General features: G+C 35.7%; 1 protein-coding gene across 1 annotated transcript in view; it reads left to right on the plus strand.

The window, feature by feature from the left end:
* Positions 1-25,800, plus strand: part of LOC145682081 (gamma-aminobutyric acid receptor subunit alpha-6-like) — a 285,876-nt gene that overhangs the window by 239,320 nt on the left and 20,756 nt on the right. The window contains exons 8-9 of the mRNA XM_081753678.1: positions 1,956-2,116; positions 5,361-5,495. Coding sequence (XP_081609804.1) covers positions 1,956-2,116; positions 5,361-5,495 — 296 coding nt within the window. The remainder of the gene's footprint in view (positions 1-1,955; positions 2,117-5,360; positions 5,496-25,800) is intronic.

Raw genomic sequence — 25,800 nt, forward strand, 5'->3', positions numbered from 1 at the left:
ATGAAGTTCAACAGTTTTCCTGGGTCCATTGTGTTCTTACCTTTCATTCTAGACGAGTGTACCTTTTGAATCACTACTAAGACAGAATCTTCTTCCATATAAGAAGAGAACAAGGCCACTCCTCCTTTGTCAAGTCCTGGTGATTTTGGTACCATTGCAAATAGTGCCACCGATAGCGATGTGGAAATGAGAACAGAATACAACATAATGGCTATCGGGCAAAGAGACCCCTCTGTACAGTCGACTTGCTACTGTAAAACGTGACATGGAGGCTTTGTAGTCCTGTTAAATGTGCTCAGATTGACCCTCTGTTTGGCATCTATCTCTTCTTGCCAAAACATGTAGTGCTGTAATTTAGAGTGGCCGACCACCATCTCTGTTTCGCGTAGCATTGCCTGTGCATAAACGTGTAGGAAACCTCTTGCAACATTCTGCCGGAGTTTCATTCATTCCCAGCGACTATGGAAAATTTTATGCTACACAATATAAGGGTCCAATAACTTTTGATGCTGTATATGGATTCATCATCAAAAGTGTTGACAAACACCATGTGCTTGGGTTCTCTCAAGGTTCTTCCCTCCCCCCAACTTCATTCATTCCATAATTTCGTTCATTCTCATCGCCCTACCTTATTTAGCCTACGTAGCATAATTCTGAGACGCAAAACTAGATTTCATTTCAACCTTGAAAAATGAGTTCAATTTCCACCCTTGTTTTTAAATTTCCAGTTTGAAACCTGTTGTAGTTACTTAATGTGGAAAGAGTCTATTTTTTATTTGTTTATTTATTTTTCGCATGAATTCCCAGTCTTCCTGTTGATCGTTTAAAACTCCAAGCAAAAGTAATTTTTGTTAAGATTCACAGAAAGTTTATGTAAAACTTAGTTAAAATTGAAGATTTTTTACTAAAGTTATAATTGAATAGGCAGACAAACAGATCCAACCAGAACACAAAAATATGTCGTGCCGGTAAGCAAAGTTCCTTTTTCTCGCTAATATGTTAATTTTACACCACAATTTTCCTTTTTTCAATTTTTTTAAATATTATTTATTTATTTATTTATTTATTTATTAAGGATTGATTAAATGTTTTGTGTTCTTGTTTCAACTTCAAAATTACACAAAATACTTCGTCTGAAATCGACTAAAGACAACAGATTATGTTCTGTAGTACGGAAAGCGGCATGAAGGGTGTGATATTTTTGTGTTCAGAATTCGTGCCAGATTGAGATATAGTTGATTAAAAGTCGATAATTGAAGGCACTTTATAAGTGAAGGAGAGAAAAAAGTGTTATAATTTGGAGAGGACAGATGGGATAGTAAACAAAAACTGCCTTACATCCTTAATTTCCTTTACTAGCAATATTGTATCAACATAGATAGAAAATTCCTTAGATCGAACTTTCTATACAACTTTAAAAAAAATTTAAGCATGTAAGAGAATGTAAGGAAAATTTTATTCCATTAAGTTACTGTTCTAGAAAATAGTCTCGGATAGTCGACTAAGACGTGTTTTCTACAATGCAAATGATGCTAAAGAAATTGTACTACACTTAAAAAATGCATGTATGTTTATATCTGATCTTGTTTGCACATGCAATATAGCTAAAAGATCACTTTATTGAATTCGAAAGCATGTTAAGTTAGTTATAAAATTCGTGAAACTTAAGTTTTATCGCATGTAATTTAAGTTTCCTTGAAATTCGACTGTATATGTGAATAAAATGAGGGTTAGAATCTAAACTTAGATAAACAAAATAGAGAACCTCTAAAGATGTCATAGAGAACCTCTGTTATTAGTCAGAGTAAATACAATTATTTGTTAAGAAGTGGGGAGATATTTCTATTGCCATATAATAACATAAATACCTTAACAATGTCTTCTTGTTGTATGTTTCGTTTATTGCATGGGAAATTTCAACTTGCCATTGAAAATGTGAATATTTCTCTTTCTAGGAATTACAACCGTATTGACAATATCAACTATTAGTATTGATAGTCGAACAGATTTACCAAAAGTGAGATATGCCACTTCTCTCGATTGGTTTCTTCTTATGAGTTTCTTTTACTGCATTGCAACGCTTTTGGAATTTGCTGGGGTTCATTATTTCACTAAGGTAGTATATCTGATTAAGTATATTAATATTTGCTTCGTTTTACACTTGTGTAACAAATTTAATTAGTTTTCTCTCCCACTTTATTTCATTCTCTTATTGCATACCACAAAACAAGGCTTTTGAGAAATTTAAGAAAATGATCTTAATGAGAAAGAAAATAACTATTACGTATTTAAACAACTGACCTGCTTGGTTACGAAGTGACTTAAGTCCAAGCCTTATTACTGAAGATTCTTGTAAACAGTAAATTATAAGACCAGAAACTTCATAGTTATTGTTTTGGTTGTCTAAATAACAGACATACGAATTTTTACGAAGTGTTAAACTTCAAATTTTCTCCTGCAAAATTTCAATTTTGGACTTGTGCTGTTTGGCATCCAAGTGGCCTAATTTATTATGAAACCTGTTGAAAGAGCGGTAGACAAATGTAAAGTGGGAATAAGGAAACTTTTGAAGTATTCTAAAGTTTTGAAGCCTAAAAGTGTCATTTTTACTCGCAATCAAAAATCTATATAATGTCGTTTTGTATTGTGTTAAAAAAAAATGCTTATGTCGCCGACAATATTTTCTTCCAGTACACTATGAATAAAAAAAACTGACTAACTCTATGGCCTATGGAACCCGGAGGTTCAATACCGCGTTCACAAAAGTTCTCCAATCACTTCTATTCTTAGCCAACTGGATCCAGTTTCTACTTTTTATTCCTATTTCTGTGAGATCCATCCTAATATTGTTCTCCCATCTGCGCTTACGTCTTCCTAATGGTCGTCTCTTGGTTGGTCTTCCAGTTAAGACTTTGAAAGCGTTTCTACTTTCTTCCATTCTGGCTACATGACCTGCCTGCCTGAGCCTCCTAGACTTGATTACCCTAACAATGCTTGGTAAACGGTATAAATTATGCAGTTCCTCGTTATGAAGTTTCCGCCATTCGCCATTCCCGTTTCTCTTGGGTCCGAATATTCGTCTCAGGATCTTGTCCTCAAATACTTTGAGTCTATGTTCTTTCTTCCAAGTAAGGGACCATGTTACGCAACCATACAGAAAACAGGCATGATTATCGTTTTATATATTTTAAGCTTCTAATTTCGTCGACAGAATTCGCGACAAAAGGAGATTTTGAACTGAATAATAACACGAATGCTCTGCTTTTAGTCATCATTTAATTTCTTCCTGAATATGGTTTTATTCTGTTAATATTGATCCTAGATATTTGAAAGTATTCACTTTATCAAATGTATTATTCGATATTTTAACGTACCGTATCCATAATTGGATGTATTACGATCCCGACGAACTTCCATATATTTAGTTTTCTCTGCATTTAATTCTAAACCCATGTCCTTGCAAGCGTTTAATAAGACCTCTGCATTTCTTTCTATTGTTCTCCTATCATCCTCTATTAAATTTACATAATCAGCATATGCCATAACCTGGTGAACATCATTCAACTCTAGGCCCTGGTTGCTATCTTTGATTTTCCTTACAGCGTATGCGTATTCCAGGACAAAGTTGAATAATAATGGCTCCAACGAATCTCCTTGTTTCAGTCATTCTCGACATGAAAGCTCGTCGACAAGCACACAATGAATACAATAGAATAGTAAGAAATTTTCTGTATGGTTGAGAGAGAGCTAGAGTGAGTGGTACATCTCTTATAGCAAGTTGATAACATCTTCACGTTATTAGCATACACTGACAAATGTTCACTAAATAGTTAACAAAGAGTACTTTCCATCTGTTCCTTCGAAATAATTAATATGATATAATGCATCGAGTTTAACGTGTAAATTATTGATTGGTATGTGCAAGAAATTGTCATCTTCGTGAAATACTGTTTGGGAACAAAGGTGACACTAACTAAATTATTGGTGTGACTACTTTTCGCGACAATATTAATAATTGGAATCCAGTTTTATTCCAATTTCCTATTTTTAAGCTCTGATTCTTTGTTATTTTTTTATTTTTGTCCTGTCAATATTACTGTTGCATTTACAGGAAACAATGTTTTTATATCATGAACTGTATTTCATTCTAAACGCTGCAAGGGTGCCTCAGTTGTCAACCCCAATCAATGAAATGTTGCTAGTTTCGTTTCTCGCGTTTTATGAAGAACATCTCCTGAAGATATAGTGTTGTCGGAATGACGCTAAGCTTCCTTTTGTTTACTTTTGATATTATTGTTGTTTTATAATTTTACCATTATGATTTTACAGTTTAATTCGAATAATTGTTCATGTTCTTGTTATAGTTCTTTAAGTGTATTGCCGTTGAAAATATAGCTGTCTCTAATTATGCTTTTTCTCTAATTATTAGTTTTATGAATTTGACCAACAGTTCCCGACACTTATATTTAACCCTTTCTTATTACTGGACCATTATTATTATATTTTCAAACCTTTTATGTAGCTAAAGTGCATAATGCAGCACAAATAGTACTAACGATGTATTATCATTGCAGTTGTAAATGGATAAAAGAGTTCTTCTTGATCATCAAAAGACTATTGGGAAAAAAAATAGCATACTACTATGCTTGCACATTCATGATTGCACTAAAGTACTGAAACATGCAAATAATTGTATTTGTAATTTTCAAATTCCAAATATTTCCCAATAAATTTATACATCTAAACAAGAGACTTTTAGATCTCGGATATACATTTCATTTTCTTATGAAATTCAAATAGACATACGAAATAAAATTTAATAGTCTGCTTTTGAACACTTTCGTATAGTCTTATTGAAATATTCCTCACTACCCAACCAGTAAGTGAAAGTAAACCAAGCAAATATGAATTTTATTTGGATATTAAAGTTTTTTCGCGAAATCAAGTGTTAAGTTATTCTAGATATATTCTAAGTCCAGAATAAACCATGATAATTATAGTATTTTTGAGCTTAATACCTACATCATTAGCAACGTGTTCCTCATTGATACTTTACCGAGTGTCGCCCGAAGAGTACTCATTAAACATCTTACTGGATTCCTTAATATAATCCGAGTGTGTGTCCTTTAATCTTTGTATTCTGTACACAAGATGATCTTGAAGCTTTAACCGACAAGATAAATACACATGAAAGTGAACTGTCACCTAAATTTTATTTCCCTCTATAACACTTAAACTTGGTACACTCATGACAGTCGTGTCGTTTAATGTTAAAATAGAAATTCTTAACGTCTTGTTTCACTGACTTTTAATATTTTGTGTGCAACAAATAATGTTTGCTGGTATTTTTAATTTTAAAGGTCGGCAGTGGAGAGATTCGAGTCAATGACGATGATTTAGATGAATCTGATTCAGAAGACAAAGGAATAGATTCCCCTTCCTCCATATCTGTTAGACGTCGCAGAAAAAGTGCTCTCATTTGCCCTATTTACAACGTAAGTTTACTTCTTCACTTTAAGAAAAATATAGCGAAAGGAACGTCACAACTTTGAAATCAAGTTTTTGCAACACTGATGGAATTGGCGAGATTAAAATGTGGCAAATTTGTACAGTAGTTTATAGCAAATTAGCGTGGCTATATGCACAATTCAACTACCTATAGATATTCTAATTTATAATCAAAATGAGTGTTCAGTTGGACAGATGTTTCATACATTATGAAGAATGTATGTTCAACATAATCGATCTACAAACGCCTCGATTTAGCAATTTGGTTGAAAATCTGAATATGGGAAATTTTTCTTCATCCTGAAAACGTCACTGTGTGGTGTAGATTTTGAGCTAATGGTGTGATCGGCTTATATACAATAAATTTGGTAATCATATTACAGTCATTGGCGAGCAATACAGAAATATGATAATGCATTATTTGTGACCTCAACTAATAGATTGTGACATAAGTAATGTTTTCTTAACATGCTGCTGTAACTTGCCACACAGCATGTCAGACTCTTGATTATTGTAAATAATAAAAGTTCCCCGGACGTGTTCTAAAGAGAAATGGCGATGGGAATTGGCCGCCTAGATCATAAGATTTCTCACCCTGAATTACCTTCTGTAGAGTATTTCAAGTCCCGAGTGCATCAAAATACTCCAAGAATAATAACGGGCGAAGTGAATGGGAACTTTAAACATACCATTGCGAATTTATCCCACAATATATTTGCAAAAATGATGCAGAATTGGACCTTAAGAACGCAGTCCACTCACTCAAGCAGAAAAAGACTTTATCTTTAAAATATAATATCATTTATTACATTTAACAATAATAAAAATATTTTATTGTCACTTGCAGTTTTCATTAAATATAATTTTAAAATTCTGACGTTCCTTTTGGTAAACTTTACATTTCTAATGTGTAGAAACTCTTGTAATGCTGTTACAGCTTGTATAAATTAATGTAAAGAAGATTTAAAAGTAAGTTGATCTTTAAAATACCTAAATATTTGCAATATTTTAGAAATGAAGATTTAAAAATGTTGCAGTACTATTGTAGAGAAGGTAAGGGCATCGACTTTATTGATTTCAAGGGTGTAACTGGTAGGCACTTTATTTATTGCATTAAAACTGAAATTTTCAAATATTACACTTGTAGAAGTTACTTTACAGGTTTTTACTCAAATATTTATAAATAAAAATTTAACATGGAGTGTTACAATCAAAAGTTTCTAGTGAAATAACTACACTTGGCACAGGCTTACATTTAAAGAATTAGATAATATAACTGCCTATCAATTTTCCACTTTGCTAAAAGCAATTTTCAGTTTTCTTTGAACATATTAATATTTTCCTCTCCAAATTTATCAACAGAAGATAGCTGCAACTTCACCTATTGACTCTATCTTTTCTCTATGGAAACTTAGCATACATAAACTACGTAAGCATTTTCCACACATGTTTGAGCTAAACCATGTCTTAACTCTCCTAAGCATACTCAAGGATATAACTGTGCATATTGTAAGAGGATATTAATTTTGCCTGTTCGGATAGTAGGAAACAAGTCTGTGTTTATGAGAAATATAACTATATTATTATCATGTTCACATGTTTTGACCATCCAATGTTTCTACCACAATTTGCTTTCTGCTTTGAAATTTTTCAATGTTGTACCAACGTACCATATCGTGACGATGTTCTTTAGTTTGTGTTTGTTTTAAAGTTGCTGGATACAAAGAAACTGCTTAAAATGGAACATTATTTTCAGAAATCCGTAATTTAATAGAACTTACACTATAAGAGTCTAAAACTTATACAAACAATGAAATGCGATAATATTCTTCACATAAGAATGGTCTAAAAGTCTGGTTCGAAACTAGGCCAGGAGGTTTCATTTCGATGTCAAGAATGTGAAATCCTTTTCTACTTCTTTACATAGGTGTGAAAACCTTTACATTTGTTTATTTGTTTCTTATTTGTACCCTCAACAGGGTATGAAACTTTAGTTGCGGAAAGTTAACATTCAGTGTTTAAGTCCAGTTAACCAGTAAGAATAATTGTGATAAATAAGTTTAATTACATGTGTAAATAAATACTTAATAACAGGACAAGACAAATAAAATACAATAAGTGTACAAATAAGCCATGAATCATAAGACTTCCAAAACTTGGTTCCTGAAGCGCCGTTCTTTGTTACTAAATATATCCAAAAACACATTCTCCTTACTTATTGCATTGTAAGCAGCACTAATTCTCCAAGTAGCTGACATATACGGTATATTTTTCCTTGCTTTCCGCCAAAAGAATGTGTTATTATTTTTTGCACGCGTTTTGAGGGACGGGGCTTGAATAAATAGATTTTGTAACACCGCTGGACAGTCAATTTTATTATGCAGAAGTCGAAAGAGAAACATTAAGTCAGTTAGTGTTCTTCTTTGTTCTAATGTCCTGAATTTAAAATTATCAATAAGATTGGTGTAGTGTTCAAATTTTGGATACAGACCGGTCTTTTTGTAAGTAAAATATCTCAAGAATTTATTTTGTAATTGCTCAACTTTCTGGCATTCAGATTTTAAGTATGTATTCCAGGTAACTGACGCATTTAGCCCTAACATACAAAAAGTAAAGAGTCTTCAATGTCATATAATTTCCAAGTTCATTACTCATTTGAATTACGAATCCGAGGTTCCTGTAGGCTTCATTAGTTATTTTATCTACATGTTGGTTGAATGTTAACCTATGATCAAATATTACTCCCAAATCTTTCACCAAGTTTTTTTTTTTTTTTTTTTTTTTAAATTTGCCTCACCAATGGAATACGAATATTCGTAAGAATACTGTTTCGTACTGAACGTCACAGACACACATTTATCTACATTCATCTGAAGTTTCCTCCAATATAAAAATTATATCATTTTGGATATACTGATGAATGTTGTAGACATTCATCACCACTGATTGTAATTTATTTGCGACTTTCACAAGAAAGAATGAATACTGTTCATAATATGTAAACATAAAATAAATACAGGTGCTGTAATGGAAGCTGTCAATTTACTAGTATAGTTCATATGACTTATATAGCTTATAAGTCATATGAATGCGTTGCTTAACTTACTTGTAAAGAAACATATAGTTCACTAAGCGCATCCTAAATTTTTATGAAATTCTCTGTGAATACACCTACGGATTTATATATTGTTTCAAATAATAGGAGAAAGTTTTAATTTAATTTTCTGCTAACCTGTTTTCGCGAAGGAATTTAATTACATCTTTAATAGTTTCAAAGTCGCATCAATCTGTTGCAGTTAAATCTTACAAGATCTTCAATTTCACACAATGGGTTTCGGTTTTCAACGTATTCCACACCTAAAGAACGTTGTTATTTTTCTGCAGTATTAACAGTTTCATCTTCTAGTAGTGAACATATATTACATTCGTTACTTTCTTAACTAGTTCACTAGTTATTACCAATCTGTAATTTATTCTATTAATTTATTTTGAATATGAACTTATGTGCATTTAGCTTTAGCCCTTCATAACTCAAGATGTTTTTGGTGGATGATGTCCGCAGCATAACGTGGATGGTTTTGTAGCCATGTAATAGATTCCATGTCCACAAGAATAAAACGTACAATAGATGGAGAAGGGTCTGAGACACAATATTAGTGTCCGCAACACAACTCCTAAAACAGCCCATTTTAGGATAGGGTAGGTGGGGGCAAATCGGATCATGAGGGAAATCGAATCAGTCAAAAACAACCCTTGTGATTGAACGTTAAAAGAATACTCTCTGCGTCGACGTGGGGCGCATTGTAGTTTCACCTTTCAGAAGGAATGGGTAATAATGGAAGACGCTGTTGATTTGGCGCCAGAAGAGTTCCAGACAGCATTGTTTAAGGATATGTGTTTCTTGAGTGGTAAAAAATAGCAAATGTAACTTTTATTGTTGTAAAATAAGCTTTTTCTAACTGTGTAAGAATTATATTTGGTTTTCAATGATATTATTTTATTGACTGATACATGCATTATTAGGCTGTACAACAAGTTGTGCGATAATTACTAAACGTGCTGTGTAAAAAAGGAAAAAGAAGAAAAGTGCAGTTTTTGCTAAATCGGATCACTGAATTTGTAATTTACATTAGATGTTTGTAGGAAGATTGGGGAAGTATTGAAACTACCAGTCTCTCTATATATATCGTTTTATTTAAAAAAAACTCTTATATGATGTTACTACGATCATAGGGGACATTGTGGTTCAGTGGTAGAGCATTCACCTCTGGTTCCAGGAGTCTCTGGTTCGATCCCAGGGCAAGGGATGACAAATGTGGAAAATGGAGAGAATGTGACGGTACTAAACTTGTGTGTCAGCAACACCGTTTGTTACTTTCAAGGCCAAGAGACTGAAAGTCGAATATCGCGATGATATGCCACCAGAATCCGACATGTGTATGACGGAATCACGAAGGGTGAATGAGCAGGCTTTCATTAAATAGGTGGATCATCTCCACAAACATCGAAGTTCTTGTAAAGTTATTTTTATTATGGATGAACATTGTTCGCACACATCTCTGCCTGTAGTAGACGTGTTAAAAGTATGATATAGAAGTGTTGTTTTTGCCACCTCACACAACACATGTTCTGCAGCCGCTTGATGTTCGTGTTTTTAAGCCATTAAGGGCATATTTCAATCAGCAGGCAACAAAAAAGTTTATTAACGGCATTGTGATCCGATTTCCCCGAACACTGATCCGATTTACCCCACAACGTTGGGGTAAATCGGATCGATCTATCATCTGTTACAAAGTAAAATTTTTGGGGTAAGAACTATAAAATTTAAAAAATTTTCATGATAGTCTATTAGATAAAGGTTCAATTATTATTATGAATGTACTTTTCATGTAATAGAAGCATATTAAACTTCTAATTTGACGTTTTCTGCAAAGGAGATCCGATTTTCCCCTACCTACTCTACATAAACTTTAATGAAAATGTTTTTCCTAGCAATTTCTCCCGTATCATATTTTTGTGCAATTCTACTAATAAATAAAAGTCTCTGTTGGATTTCAACTCAAGACCTAACGATAGGGAATCCCGCTACTACCAGTGAACTAACAAGAACACGCCTAACATCCCATTATGAAGAAACATAATTTTTAGTCTCCGGTGTTCAATGACAATGATACTCATATCCGTTAACAATGTTGTGTTAAACGTGGGATATTTCGAATTCTCAGAGTCTCGATGTACCAAATTTTTAAACACACTTGAACATCAAATGGTAAAGAAAATATTCAAATTTTCTTCCATTACCATACATAGGGAAGGTAGCGAAAGTAGAATATGTTGATGCTAGAGTTATGATGTTAAGATTTAAAGGAAAAAAGAAAGATGTAGTAATGATACAGATGTATGCACCGACGACTCTGCATAAAATTTAAGAAGTAGAGAAAACTTATGAGAAAGTAGAAGAAATTATAAACAGGGAGAAGAAGGGGTACATGTATAATTGTAATGGGGAATTTCAATGCAGTTGTGAAAGAGAAATAGAAAGGTATTGTTGTAACCAAATATGGTTTAGGCGAAAGAAATGAAAAGGCAGAGGGATTGGTCAATTTCTGTAGACAGAATTCACTAGTAATTGGGACACGTGATTTAATCAGCACAAGAGAAGAAGATGTACATGGAAATCTCCAATAGACGGCTGAAAATATCAGATAGACTACGTTATAATTCAGGAGAGGTATCTTAATAGCTTGAAGAACGCGAAAACCCTTCCCGGGGCTGACATTTTCTCTGATCATAACCTTGTGCTGGTCGAAGTAGATATTCAGCTGAATATTTAGGCAAAAGAAAAGTAGACAACAAGCAGTTGAATAGTTGAAAATGGGGAACTAACAAATCTTTTCGTTGAGAAATTCGAAGGAAAATACTCAAAGAAGGAAAAGATGGGTGCAGGTATTAATAGACGGTGGGAACATATTAAACGTTGCGTACAGTAGGCTGCAGAAGAAGTAGTAGGCTACACAAAACACTAACACACTAACTAAAACACACTAACACACTAACACTAACACAAAACACGAACACAAAACGGCTAAGAAACCATGGGTTACAGAACAGATGTGGCAGAAAATGAGGGAAAGGTGGAAGTGGAAACGGAAAGAGGGAAGAAAGATATACAGGAAGTTAAACGAAGTTGCGAAGGGAAACATACAGAGCAAGGAAAGTTTTAGAAAAGAAAATGCGAGGACATAGAAGAATAGGAAAGAATTGGGAAAATGAGGAAATGTACAAGATGAAGTATGTGAAACGGAAGGAGACAAAGGCGTATTACGATGGTAGAAGAAAATAAGAATGGGAAGGTAGTCAGCGAGAGAAGGGAAGTCTTAGAAAGATGGAAAAATAATGTTGAGGTGTTACATGAGAGTAGGGAAAGACCGTGCGGCCTAGATGTTGAATTAGAAAATGAATTACTACAAGATGATAAAGGGTTTAGTATTCTTGGGGATGAGTTTTAAAAAGCTATATCCGAGATTATGAATGGAAAGGCAAAAGGGATAGATAATGCTAGCCAACAAATTTTCAACTTTTTTTTATTTTGCTTTCGATTAAAATTAGCCAATTTCTATAGATTTGGACCTGCTGAACACAAATATGAAAGTTAAAAATTTAACATTGGCTCTGGTTTAAGAGAGATCGGCCTTTAATGCTTACATTGTGTTTTAATAAGGCTTCATATGTCGAGGCCGGGCACCTGTGATAAGATTCAGGCCGTAACTCCCCATATATAATTCTTAGCCACGTTACCCTGAAAAAGAATACATATTGGTATATAAATTAAAATTTGTAGTGTTTTCATGCAAAATGGTTTGTTGGGCAGGATGAGGTAGAGTTCAGGGGTATGATTTTTTTTCGGCGGAGATCCAGCTCATGGTTCCTGTAGTTCACTTACATTTCTATTTCCTGCATTGCTTTGCCTCTCGCTTGTGAGATTAATCAGGGTTATCTCTAGCAAACATTCAACAATAGCCGGCCAACATTGAAGTTGACCACTTCTCCTGGTATCTCCTCTCTATTGTTGACATTGAATGATGGAAGCGTTCTCCATGCTCATCACTAACACTTCCACAATTGGCTGAAATAAAGTCTAAGTGAAAATGAAAAATGTGAACCTTTAAGGACATGTTATAATTAAGTTTTTGGAACAGGGAGAACATGTTCTCAACTAGGTCTTTGTAATTGTCTGACCTTATGTTGCCTACAAATTGTGTTGCCACTTTATGAAACGAATTCAAAGCTTTTTTCTCATCACCTTGAAGTATCGTGTCAGAAGTGTAATCAAAGAACATTGTTCTAATCTGGTGATCTATAAAAACACCTTCTTTAATTTTTGCTTCGCTAAGTCTACGAAACATTTCTAATAAATACCTGAAATTTGGTCCAGATTGGTCTATTCGTTTCACGAAGCTCTTCATCACATCTAATTTTATATGTAATGAAGGTAGTAGATTCTTCTTCGATTCAACCGGTGGTGCGTACAGCACATTCTTCTCTCCGACATTCAAAGATCTTCTTGGCCAGTCACGTTCCACATAATGCTGTGTTTCGCTTGACTGTCCCATTCGCACAAGATCTGCTTCAGTATTTTGTATATCCCTGCTCAAGGCCCATTAGCACAGCTACTACCTTATAGTCACAACAAAGATACCAGCCATACTTGTTATACTGGAGACAATCTAATATTTTTTTAAGATTGCTGTAAGTTTCTTTCATGTACAGCGGTGGACACTTCTAAATGGTACACCTTAGCCGTAAATCTCCATATGGCGGTGGACACTTCTAAATGGTACAGCCATATGGAGATTTACGGCTAAGGTGTACCATTTAGAAGTGTCCACCGCTGTACATAGTGTGTCCTGCTTTAATGGATGGAAGCTTATTTCCATTGTGTAGCAATACTGCCTTTATACTTAATTTAGACGAGTCAATGAATAAACGCCATTCAATTGGGTTGTGTGTGATATTTAAGGCATTCATCGAACCATCACCATTGGTATAGAACACAAGGTTTTCTTCCTTTCTTAAAAAAGGCATAAACTCCTCATGACTAAAGGACTTACTCGGACATTTCCATCAACAAATCTCCACTCTTGCAATCTTGACGCGAGTAACTCAGATATTTCTTTAGGCAATTCAAGATCGCAAACAAGATCATTCATCTCTTGAACGGTAATTTTGTGAGGGAGAGATGACGTTTCTTCGATAACGTAAGAAGTGTCATTACTTTCCAAATTCATTGTCTCATCTCCTTCTTCTGATTCGCTAGAAATGTCAGTTCGTGGTACAGAAACGGGCAATCCTTTACTATGAGAAACTAGCCTAATAGCAGATGGTATATTTGAGTACTGAAGTTTCTGTTTCTTCTTTTTTTATAATTCCTCCAGAAATAGGTGAAGCCATACAAAAATAACAGTCATTAACACGGTTACTTGGCTCTCTCCATACTATTGCAAATGGCATAGAAATTTTACCTCCTTTCATCCACTTAGGAAGATTTCTAGCACACGTACTGCAGCAAATGTGGGACCCAGGTCTTGTCCTGGTCTCCAACCTTGCACCCGAAATAAAGTTGGTACATCTTTTTTTACTGTCGGGCCGATAGGTCTTTTCTGTGTGGAAAAGGTGACCTCTCCCCAAACGTAACAAAAAAGATATGGACTGTTAACACAGTTACGTGTCATCACTAAATGTCTGCTAATTGCAGAGGTCAAAAACATAAAACTTTATCCACGTATCACACACACATACACAGACACAATATTAATTCAATATCTGGTATACGGCAGAGGAAATCATACCTAGAGACATGGAAATTCTATCAAGAACTGAAAAGATTACTGACAGTAGCAGTATATATTGCGACTTACTGTTGAATGTTATTGTTAGATATCTCCCGATTGTGTAATATGATACTATGGCTTCATATCAAATAACAATGATAAATTTGAAAAAAATGATCAAAGGAAAATATTGTTATTATTCTTATCAGTACCGTCAGTGTTTCCTCATTCATAAAATACAATAGTGTGGCAACCTTGTGATGACTGCATTCGCATTACGAGCTGAGCACAAACCACAAATACATTACGCGTATCTCCTAAAGTAGAACCAATGAACAATTATAATTGTCATTTTCGTGTTTCTCACATCCGAACTAGTAAGAACTAGCTATTTTGAATTCAAAGGCAAATTGTGTGTTTGCCAGTGTAATATACCAATCGAATTCATTAAGAATATGGGAGACAAGGGCAAGAAAGAATTGTACCGACTCTGCAATGATATATATGAGACAGGAGAGTGGCCAAAAGACTTCCTGAAGACGATCATGATCCTATGGCTAACAAATCGAACCCAAAGAGATGTGAAGATTATAGAACTATTAGTCTCATATCTCATGCAGCAAACATTTTGTTTGAATTCTGAAAAGAAGGTTATATGGAATAACAAATGAAAAAGTTGAAGAGGAACAGTTTGAGTTCAAGAGAGGTAACGATACAAGAGATGCAATCGGATTATTAAGAGTTATCGATGAAGGGTTTATAGAAAAAGGGAAAGAGGTGTATCTGGTATTTATTGGTCTAGGAAAGGCTTTTGACAGTGTGCATTGAGAATTGCTGTTTTAACTTTTAAAGAAAGTTGGGTTAGAAAGGATAGATCGAAAATTCATAAGAAACATATATGAACCAACAAGTAAGTGTTAGAATAGGGGGGAAATACGGTAGCATAATTGACGTTCGGTCGTTTAGAGGGGCTGATTGTGACACTGATCACTACCTGGTAGTAGCGATAATACGGGAGAGATTATCGTTGAATAAAGGTAATATTCAATGTCCGAAAACGGAGAGATTTAATTTAAAGAAATTAGAAGAGAGCCAGGTAAGAGAGGAATACCAGATTGAAGTTTCGAATAGATTCGCGGTTTTAGAAGACTCGGAGTGCACTAGTGTTAAGGATACTTGCATTCAAATTAGAGATAGCATTAAAAGTTCAGCAATAGAAAAATTGGGACACGCGGAAATACGTAGGAACAAACCATGGTTCGACCAAGAATGCATTAAACTAGCAGAGAAGAGAAAACAGGCAACATTACGGTGGCTACAAAATCCGAATGAAACAACTACACAAAACTTCGCAGATATCAGGCGGGAAACTCCCAAAACTTTTAGAACAAAGAAACGGGATTTTTTGAAAGCTAAAATTAAGGAACTTGAAGATAATAGTAAACATAAAAATATTCGGGACATGTGTAAGGGGATCAGCGAATTTAAGAAAGGTTATCAACCTCGTGCTTATATATTAAAGAAATATGATGGAACAGTTCTCACCGATACGGATAGCCTCTTAAATAGATGGAAAGATTTCTTTGACGATTTGCTGAACACGCAGCCAAAATGTAATGTGCGTGGAGAAAAGGAGATACACACCGCAGAACCGTATATTCCAGAACCCAATCGAATAGAAGTGGAAGCCGCTATAAAGAAATTGAAGAAACACAAATCTCCGGGTGTAGATGAAATTCCGGCTGAGTTAATTTTAGCTGGAGGCGAAAAATTGTGGAACAAGATACACAAACTCATTCTCCTTATCTGGAACAAGGAAGAATTGCCACAAGAGTGGAAAGAATCAATCATTGTTAGAATTCACAAGAAAGGCGACAAAACTGACTGTAATAATTATTGAGGCATTTCTCTTCTGTCAACATCCTATAAAATCCTTTCAAATATTCTGTTAGCAAGATTGACCCCATACGCAGATGAAATTATTGGAGATTATCAGTGCGGATTTAGACGAAATCGATCAACTATCGACCAAATATTTATCATTCGCCAAATACTCGAAAAGAAGTGGGAATACATCAACTATTTATTGATTTTAGAAAGGCTTACGACTCGGTTAGGAAAGAAACATTATACAACGTTCTTACAGAACTTCGAATACCGAGAAAGCTAATTAGATTAATTAAGATATGTTTAAGTGAATCCCAAAGTAAAGTCCGGGTAGGAAAATTTTTGTCCACGAGCTTCCACGTCGAAAATGGCCTGAAACAAGGAGATGCGTTGTCGCCATTATTATTTAACTTTGTGCTGGAATACGCCATAAGGAAAATCAAAGATAGCAACCAGGGCCTAGAGTTGAACGGCATTCACCAGGTTATGGCATATGCTGATGATGTAAATTTAATAGGGGATGATAGGAGAACAGTAGAAATAAATGCAGAGATCTTATTAAACGCTTGCAGGGACATGGGTTTAGAAGTAAATGCCGAGAAAACTAAATACATGGAAGTGCGTCGGGACCGTAAAACGGCAAATTGTGGAGGAGTTAAAATATTAAATAATGCTTTTGATAAAGTGGATACTTTCAAATATTTAGGATCAATATTAACAGACGAAAATCATATTCACGAAGAAATTAAATGTCGACTAAAAGCAGGGAATTCGTGTTACTATTCGGTTGAAAATCTCTTGTCGTCGCGAATTCTGTCGAGGAATTTGAAGCTTAAAATATATAAAACGATAATCATGCCTGTTGTTCTGTATGGTTGTGAAACATGGTCGCTTACTCTGAGGGAAGTACATAGACTGAAAGTATTTGAGAACAGGATCCTGAGAAGAATATTCGGACCCAAGAGGAACGAGAATGGGGAATGGCGGAAGCTTCATAACGAGGAACTACATAGTTTATACGGTTTACCCAACATTGTTAGGGTCGTCAAGTCTAGGAGGCTTAGGTGGGCAGGTCATGTAGCTAGAATGGAAGAAAGTAGAAACGCTTTCAAAGTCTTGACTGCTAGACCCATAGGAAAACGACCATTAGGAAGACCTAGGCGCAGATGGGAGGACAATATTAAGATGGATCTCGCAGAGATAGGAATACAAAGTAGAAACTGGATGCAATTAGCTAAGGATAGAAGTCAGTGGAGAGCTTTTGTGAACGCGGCACTGAACCTCCGGGTTCCATAGGCCATAGAGTTAGTTTAGTTAGTTATAGGGGGAAATACAGAGGGCAGCGCAATTGCAAGGAGAGTTCGATTGGGATGCTGTCTTTCGCCTACATTATTAAATATCTATCTAGAAGAGATATTGAAAAACAGCCTACAAAATGAAGGCGGTTTTCAGTAAGAGGTAGAATAATTAAGTGTATACGATTTGCAGATGATATGGGCCTTATTGCAGAATCTAAAGAGAAAATCAATAAGATGTTAGAAAACTTGAGGAAGTGCTATGAAGAATATGGGATGAAAATAAATGTTAGTAAGCCAAAAGACATGATGATTGGAACGAATGGATCAGTGTAAATATAGAAGTAGGAGGGGAGAAACTAGAACAGTAGACTAGTTTCGAATAACTGGGTAGTATTATTAGTAATGATGTGAAATGTGAGCGTGAAATAAAAGCAAGGATAGGTATGGCGAAAGAAGCCTTTAGGAGGAAGAAACTATTTTGTGGGGTTTGAATAAAGAGTTGAGAAAAAGACTAATAAAATGCTTTTTGTGGAGTATTGTATTGTATGAATCAGAAACATGAACATTACGAAAAATGATGAGAAAGGACTGGAATATTTCGAAACGTGGATGTGGAGAAGAATGGAGGGAATTAGCTGAGTTGATCAGGAAACGAATAAAATGTTGTTACAAATGGTAGAGGAGGAAAGAACAATCATAGGTATTATTAAGAAGAAAAAAACAAACTGGTTAGGACATTGGATAAGAAGGAACGGTATATCATGAAGGATGTTATAGAGGGTGGGGTCGGAGGAAAGAGAGGGAGACTACAATTAATGGACGATATCCAAACAGAAAATGCGTACGCGAACACGAAAAGGTTAGCAAAAGACCGTGGAGCATGGAAGCTTCTCTGTTGTATGTAACCACTCCTACAATCTATGACCTAGTCCAAGGGAAGGCTCGGCTATTTCGCCAATACGTAACGACCGCCTCCCTTGAACTCACCTTCTTGATCCCTGATTCAACGTCCTGGCAACCTCGAAAGGAACCAAGAAGGGAATTCTTTGCGCAACGGAAAAAGAAAATATGAAGAACCAGAAACTTACCTCCGGCGGATGCAGCTTAGAGAAAGGAGCAATAGCTCCAGTGACTTAACCCCTTTTATAAAGCTTTACTTTATATTTATATATATATATATATATATATATATATATATATATATATATATATATATATATATATATATATATATATATATATTCTTAATTTGAATCATCTTAAGTACTTCGAAACGAAAGAATCATTTTCTAGATATAATTTATTAACAATACTTCAATTTCTTTACTACTCCATCGCTGTAGTTATATCCAAATACTACAACCAAGGTAAGGTGCCTTGACATATAAGATAACATATGGAAAGTAGGAAAGAAAAAAAATCAAAAGAACACAACTAAGATTATGTCTATTAGTTTCACATCAATTCCGTTTTACAATACAAACCATTATCAGATTTCAGTCGTCCATTTTTCATAACACGACTGTCCTCAAATCAATAGTTTGGAATAAATTATACCTTAAATGTTTAAAACAGTACTTGAAACTTCGTCGCGTCACTTAAGAGGAACATTTGTAATTTAGTCGCGGACTAGTTGAGTAAACATTAAGAACTTCACATTATAATATCATATGTACAGCGCAATAAACAGAATAGAGTAGTACTCGCTTGAACGAGCGCCAGCTGAAATAAGTGCTACCGCTTCCTGGCTCAGTTTAGGTGTCGAAATCAACCACAAACGAGGGAACGGTGGAAATATTTACTGAACGTCTCCGCTTAGCAGCTCCAACCATGGGCGCACTTTATTACTATTAACTTTAATGTCATAATGATAACGAAGTCAAATATTATACACCTGAAATCTCAATCACCACTTCAGCATGATCGAACTCCTGTTCACACACTTCACACAGTTCGCTACGCCGTAGAAGTTTTGATGATAACATGTACAGCTGAATATTCAAACGGGCTGACACAGCAACTAGTGACTTGAATATTTGATAATAATGTTCCCTTCCGGGCGGAAAAGTTGGACGGACCAGAGATGGAGTGGGTCAGTGGGTCGGTGGGTCAAGTTTTCTGGGTGGGTCAGTGGGTCGTGGGTCAACAGCATGTGACCCACTGTGATCCACCACCCACCGTGACCCACTGCGACCCACCGACTCAGTATGATCTACCGACCCTCTCTGCTCACTGCATTGTAGAGAGTATCTTCTGAGGACTGGTAAATTTGTCTCCGTTTTACTTTCAAGACCTTCATTTCCCTTTCTTTTTCACTTGTTTCTGTCTACTTATCTGAGGTGAGTATATCTAACCAAGTGAAAAAAGAACTTCAGGCACTTTTAGATATTGATATTTTTAATAGTAATAATAGCAATAGGACTTACACTACTACTTGGCTTTCGAGACCTGTGAGTTTTTAGAGCTAACTACTGGAAAAAAATACATTTTTGAATCACTGTAATATATAAATTATTATATAAAAAATAGTAATAATAGCAATAGGACTTACACTACTACTTGGCTTTCGAGACCTGTGAGTTTTTAGAGCTAACTACTGGAAAAAATACATTTTTGAATCACTGTAATATATAAATTATTATATAAAAAATTCAATGTAACTATGTGTGCCTGATCATCAAAGTCAAATTGCAAAGTCAAATGAAATTACACCGTGCTCGTGGGTTTTCTCGGGGTTCTCCCGTTTCCTCCCACTTTCTTCATTTCACCGTTTCATTCATTTCTCATAATCACCGTCTCCTTTAGCCTAACCGGCATAACCGTGGGACGTAAAACTACAGATTTCATTTCATTTCATTCAAATGAAATTACTTTTGGTATATAGTTAGACCTTAATCCAAATTGGGATGTTATATTGCTTTCATTATAATGCATAATATCCTAAGGAGGTAGTGAGGATCCGAATTTTTGCGAGAAAAAAAAAGTATCTCGCAAGCCGTTAAACTTACGGAGATGAAATTCAGTGTATTAACTCTTTATTGAAAATAAACAGTGTGTGTCCTAGCATTTTTTTAAATTCTCCTTTATGTGTTTGTGTGGGGGGGGGGCACTTTCTACATATGGAAAATTGGTAGTGAGCTGGTTTGTAAAAATGATCGAAAACGATCGGTTATTTAAGAAAAAAATTAGAAACAAAAAATACAGTGCTTGGCTTCATATATCCATTGCTTTCTGCTATAATAATTGCTGAAGCTTATGTTTATTATTTGGAGTGCTTACAGCACAGGGCAATCAACCCATAAATATTGGGAGCGCCAATATCCTTTATCGAAAAGTCAGCAACAAGAGTTATCGAACTTAATTGAACAATTATTAGAAAATGGTGTGATAGAACCTTCTAAGTCTGAATATAGATCTCCGTGCTTCCTAGTGCGTAATAAGGATGGGTCACCTCGATTAGTAGTCAACTACTCTAAACTGAATCGGCTCATTTGTGGGGACGGCTTGCCATGTCCTAATATAGCGGAATGTATTAGTTCGCTCGCTAAAGCTAAATAAGTAAGTAAGATCGATGGAAAAAAAGCTTTTTTCCAGTTACAGTTGACTCCCGATAGCCGTAAGCTCACAGCATTCGCCGTACAGGATAAATTATATGAATATTTGCGAATCCCCATGGGTATCTGTGTCGGAGTACAAGCACTTATGAGGGCCTTGGATGAGATCCTGGGAGACTTACGTGGGCGCGGGGTAGAATACTATGCAGATGACATTGTGATCTTTGGTTCTACAATCCAAGAACATAATCAGTTGTTAGAAGAAGTCTTATCGCGTTTTGCGAAAAGGGGCTTAACCATCTCACCAGATAAATGTTTACTTTTGAGAAGTAGTATTGAATTTTTGGGGTTTCTTATTAAAGATGGTGAGATATCTATGTTGCCAGATAGGTTGCAAGCCATACAGGATCTCCGTCCGCCTGTGAATCGCCGGGGGTTGTGTAAAATGTTAGGATTTTTAAATTTCTACGCTAAATTCTGCGATAATTATGCAGGTATCGTAGAACCGATGAATCGATTAAGATCTCCGAAGGTGAAGTTTGAGTGGGGTCCGTTACAGGATGCTAGTCTTGCACAAATAAAAGAGGCTTTTTCTGAAAAAATTATTTTACGAATTCCAGACATGAGTAAGCGCTTTTACTTGCATACCGATGCAACTTTACGTTGCCAAGCGGCTATTTTGTCACAAAAGGATGAGCAAGGTTTATTGCGTCCTGTATGGTTCTACAGTAAAACTTTGAAACCAGCCGATTTTAATCGCACTATTTTTCAACTTGAACTTCTTGCTATATATAATGCGGTAATGAGATTTCGCCCGTTTTTGTGTTCGGGGTTTACTATTTTCACGGATAATAGTGCCTTGGTTAATATGCTGCGAAACCCTAAGAACTTAGGAAGATATGCCAACATTGTGCAGAACTTATTTGAGTTCAGATTTAAAATAGTGCATGTCTCGTCTTATAAGAACTATCAGGTAGATTTTCTTTCAAGGATTTATGAGATAAATCTGAATGATATTGATGTTGATCCTTGTCCTTTTAATGACTCAGAGGGATATATGTATAGTCTGTGGAATTTACCGCTAGCACATGAGGACATTAAACAGTATCAGCAATCAGAGGCAGATACTAAGGATATTTATGAGATGGTAAAGAGCCATGGCGGAGAGCATGAACAATATAAGTTAATGAGAGATACTTTATACATAAAAACCAAGGCCAAGGTGTCGCCTTATAAAATACTCGTCCCACGTATTTTGAGACCTCTACTACTAAGCTATTATCATACTTTATTGCCTAATGGCGGGCACTTAGGTTTGTTGAAGGTATACAAAAAGATTTGTAGATATTTTTCTTGGCCAAATATATTCAACGAAGTGCGGGATTTCGTTCGCTCGTGCCATGAGTGTCAATTAGTAAAGGCACGAAATACTCTTCCGCAAGGACAACTAATTTCGGAATATTGTAAGGAAGTTAACGCCCACTATTACGCAGATTTAGCGGGGCCGTTGCCTTCTAGTTTCGGGTATCAGTATGTCCTTCTGTGCTTAGATAATGCGAGTCGTTATCTACATTTAGTTCCCTTACGCAATGCTACTAGTAAGTTAGTAGTTAAGGCGTTATATGATATTTTCTGTAAATATGGATTTATTAGAGCTATTTCCACGGACCGGGGGCCTTGTTTCTCATCGGCCTACTTCAGACAATTTTTGTTTGGTAATGGGATAAAGCACATACGCTGTTCTCCCTATTTTCCAGGAGGGAACGCAGTCGAAAAATATGTGAGACTGGTTAAAACGAGTCTTCGGGCATATCTGGATGGTAAGCAGGAGAAATGGGTGCGTTTCCTGAATGAACTCCAATTTTGTCTTAATGCTGCGGAACATGCGGAGCTTAAGTTTAGTCCATTTCGTCTGTTTTTTGGGAGAGAACCGGTGGATACGTTGATGGTAAAGTGGAGTATTACACCTGAGGATTTGGAGGGTCCTAACAATGCCCAAATATGGGAGCAAGCTTTCGTTAATATGGATAACGCATGGGAAGCAAGGCGTCGGTTGTATAATAAGCGGATGCTTCCAGTCACGTTTGCTGTCGGAGACAGGGTGTTGGTTAAGTCTCAGTTAAAATCTTCCTTGAAAGATAACATAACAAAGTCATTGATGCCACAGTGGTGGGGGCCCATGACAGTCGTATCTAAACCTACTGCCAATACACTTCAATGTAAGACTGAAGATGGTAAAATGGTTGTTACCCATACAAGTTTAGCAAAATTATATAGAGAACATAGAAATGTTAATAACATCAGTGATAATTGAAAAGCATAATGAGAATTGGGGGTACCAGTTTTGTGTGTATATTTTGTTGTTATTGTTCATCTTCATAATCAATTAATCATCTACTAACACTTTTTTCCATCATCATTTCATTTCATCTTCATTGAAAAATGTGTAAGGTACTCCTCAAATCTGGTTAAGATGATTTAATTTGTTCATTTTATTGAAAATTGGTCAGTAATGAAAAATTTCTTTGGGTAAAATTTTTCATCTACGGAGGGGGATGTGTGACGACGTGGATCGTCACGAATATGTGGGTCACTTGTTATTATGGATTGTTTAGGAAATAGATGGCGCCATCTTTTATTTTTATGGAGACATACGACCTTATTCTCCCTTGGCCCTTTTCCATCCTACCTTTTTGGTCTCAAAATCAGGTTTGTATTGTAGTAAGAAAATATATTCGAAGATCTGGTACCAGCTGGTAAGGTAAAATGACGAGGTCCTCGTGATGTAAAATCCGGATTGTGATTGGTTGGTTTTGAAACCGGAATGGAAGCCATGGATCAACTGACGTAGATCGTCAGTTGGTCACTGTACGAGGTACGTAGTGTATCTTTTTTCAATTCTGTTAAATTAAATTATTGTTTTTTTGTGAAAATTGGTGTGAAATTTATCATCAGAAATTTCGTGAGTATACTCATAAATGTATTTGAAAAATGATAAATACTTCTGAATTGTCATATTTAGTCACGAGCAAGTGTAAAATATTGCTGATTGAAAAGTTAGATTACTGAAAAGACGAAACATAGTGGTTGGTGTAAGCCATGTTGGAATGGCGACTTTTTTTTTATGTGTGCTAGGCTGTTTTTCCATCAGAAACAGTAAGATTGTTTATTCTTCTTATTACTATTAATATCCAACTGTTAATATTTTGTGTACTATTTGTTCTTTTTTTATTTTTTTATTATTATTACTTTTTTTCTCTTTGTTATAATAAATTGTTTATCCTTGTTAAAATTGAAATAGTAGGTTTTGTCATTGCTAATTAACTTCCTTAAAACAACTGAGAATTTTTGCTTGCATTTTTCGTAAATTAAAGGTGAGAGTTATACCTATACATATTCTGGGTGCGCTACGCGGCCTTTTAATACAGTACCGGCGAAAGCTCTCCTCGCTTTTTTTTCAGGATTATTTCCCCGGCGGGCGGGTCTGTATTTGAATGTTTAGATGTGTGCTATTCTTTTTCATTCTATTCAAGTATGGATTTTGGCCCGGGGTGGTCATTCTGAAAAGGAAGGGGGATTAAGGGTGTTTATCGTTACAAGTGCTCAAACACTGTCTAACTTGTTGCTCATCCATGTTAATGGCCCACCGCTAGACAAGCTCAAAGTAGACGAGCTACTTATTTCTTGGCTGAAGGACGGACATCATTCCACTGCGGATGTTTTACCGCCAAAAAGATACCAACAGGAAATAAATCCGATTTCAGATTTGTTTTAAGGTGGAAAATTACGTGTTACGAAAAATGCATACTTGTATTACTAATGGCTTATTTGTGTTATTCAACTTTGTACCTAATTTTTAGCAAGTCTCTTCTTTGCTTTAGGTAAACTACTTTGAATAAATATTCATAATAATTGCAATTATGCATATTTGTAACTTAAATTTAACATGGTGTTTTAGTGATTACACAAATTACAATTATGAGCATACTTTATGGAGATGCTCTCACAGAGAGTAAGCGAGCACCTTTATACCCTATGAACAACTGATTTTTCTGGTCTTTTCTGAGAAAAATACTGTGAACTGAGAAACCATAACCTTTTCCATATTGTACAGGGGTATTTTCCTGCGAATAGAAGTTTCTTGTGGAATGCGTTCAGAAATTAACAATTGAAAGAATACTCTCTTAGTACAAGTATATTTTAGGCACACACTAATTTCCCCCCACCTCGAACTGTTTCAATTTCCTCACTGACAAACACAGTACCATTTTATATCGTAAAGGTCAGATCCACTGTTATTGTAACAGAGTGATGCTTGAGAGATTGACTAGAAATTCAAACTCCGATTAATGACAATTTCACAGTCTTGTTTTATTACATGTGTAAACTCTTTAGTCAGTTTAAAAGAGGAAGTGGATAGTGTTCAGAGTTGATGACGATGGATTTTGGTGAGTCAGAGTAGGTCAAAGTGGATGAGAGTGGGTCACCTTAGGTGGTGGGTCAGAGTGGGTCACCGTGGGTGGTGGGTCATGGTGGGTCACCGTGGGTGGTGGGTCCGCGTGGGTCACCGTGGGTGGTGGGTCGTGGGTCAGAGTGGGTCATGGTGGATGGTGGGTCAGTGGGTCGTGGGTCAAGGTGGGTGGTGGGTCAGTGGGTCGTGGATCAAGTTTTCATTGACCCACGCCAACTCTGGGACGGACAGTATAGACAGTAGATAGTAGG

This window comes from Thermobia domestica, chromosome 3, assembly GCF_964235325.1.
Source record: "Thermobia domestica chromosome 3, izTheDome1.hap1.1, whole genome shotgun sequence".
NCBI lineage: Eukaryota > Metazoa > Arthropoda > Insecta > Zygentoma > Lepismatidae > Thermobia > Thermobia domestica.